This window comes from Bison bison, unplaced genomic scaffold (genome assembly GCF_000754665.1).
Source record: "Bison bison bison isolate TAMUID 2011002044 unplaced genomic scaffold, Bison_UMD1.0 scf7180017864058, whole genome shotgun sequence".
Taxonomy (NCBI): Eukaryota; Metazoa; Chordata; class Mammalia; order Artiodactyla; family Bovidae; genus Bison; species Bison bison.
In genome coordinates this window covers 15,913-16,630 of record NW_011494630.1, presented here as the reverse complement: position 1 = coordinate 16,630, position 718 = coordinate 15,913, and the positions used below count along the sequence as shown (strand labels likewise).

Sequence of the window (718 nt, the reverse complement as noted above, 5' to 3'; positions counted from 1 at the left end):
GCCTGGTCTGAATTGCTCTAGAGTCCATAATGTTTCACTCCTCCCAGTCTGAGGCTGACATATTGTCAATTCATTTCTCTTCACACTGCCTTGTCACAATCCCCCTGCCTGGCTGCGATCCCCCTCGCTATGGGGGGATACGAGAGCACTCGTGTGGGGTCTGAGAGCCGCTATGGAAACCAGCAAGGTAGAAGCCCTGGAGTTTTTGGCCAAGGTCAACTATACTGTCCCCACTGCATTCCTGCCCCCATTATCAGGCGACATGGAGAGAGGACGTAGAGAGCACTGGAGCCAGGGCTGCAGCCAGGGCTGGCACTTCTACCTCGGGCAGTGATGGCCCTACTGTGGCCAGTGACCAATCCATGGCCGCATCCAGCCACTCGTCTCACCTCTAGTGTGGTCTGAAACTGTTCTTCACTTTGTGATCAGAAAAGCCTGTCAACCTGTGTTCCTGATATGCGTCAATAACTTTTTGACTTATCCTTTTCTTGCGGGGGGTGAGGCGGTAATTTTCAAGTGATTTTCTTTTCAGTACTAAGTTTATTTAGATTCAGATCATAAGCTTATGAATGACACGGGGTCACACACTTACTGCTGTTTACCAGGTATAGAAATAAGAATTTTGCTTTCTGAAATACAAACTGAAAACTTTTAAATCATCTGTGTGATCCAGAGCAAGATTACATGGCATTGGAATAGGGGTATCCTTGGTAATGTG

At 47.8% G+C, this 718-nt stretch overlaps 1 protein-coding gene across 1 annotated transcript in view; it reads left to right on the top strand.

Annotated features, from left to right (window-relative positions):
* Positions 1–172: 172 nt before the first annotated feature.
* Positions 173–718, top strand: part of LOC104985746 (melanoma-associated antigen B4-like) — a gene marked incomplete at its 3' end in the record, with an annotated part of 3,239 nt that continues 2,693 nt past the window's right edge. The window contains exon 1 of the mRNA XM_010836067.1: positions 173–275. Coding sequence (XP_010834369.1) covers positions 173–275 — 103 coding nt within the window. The remainder of the gene's footprint in view (positions 276–718) is intronic.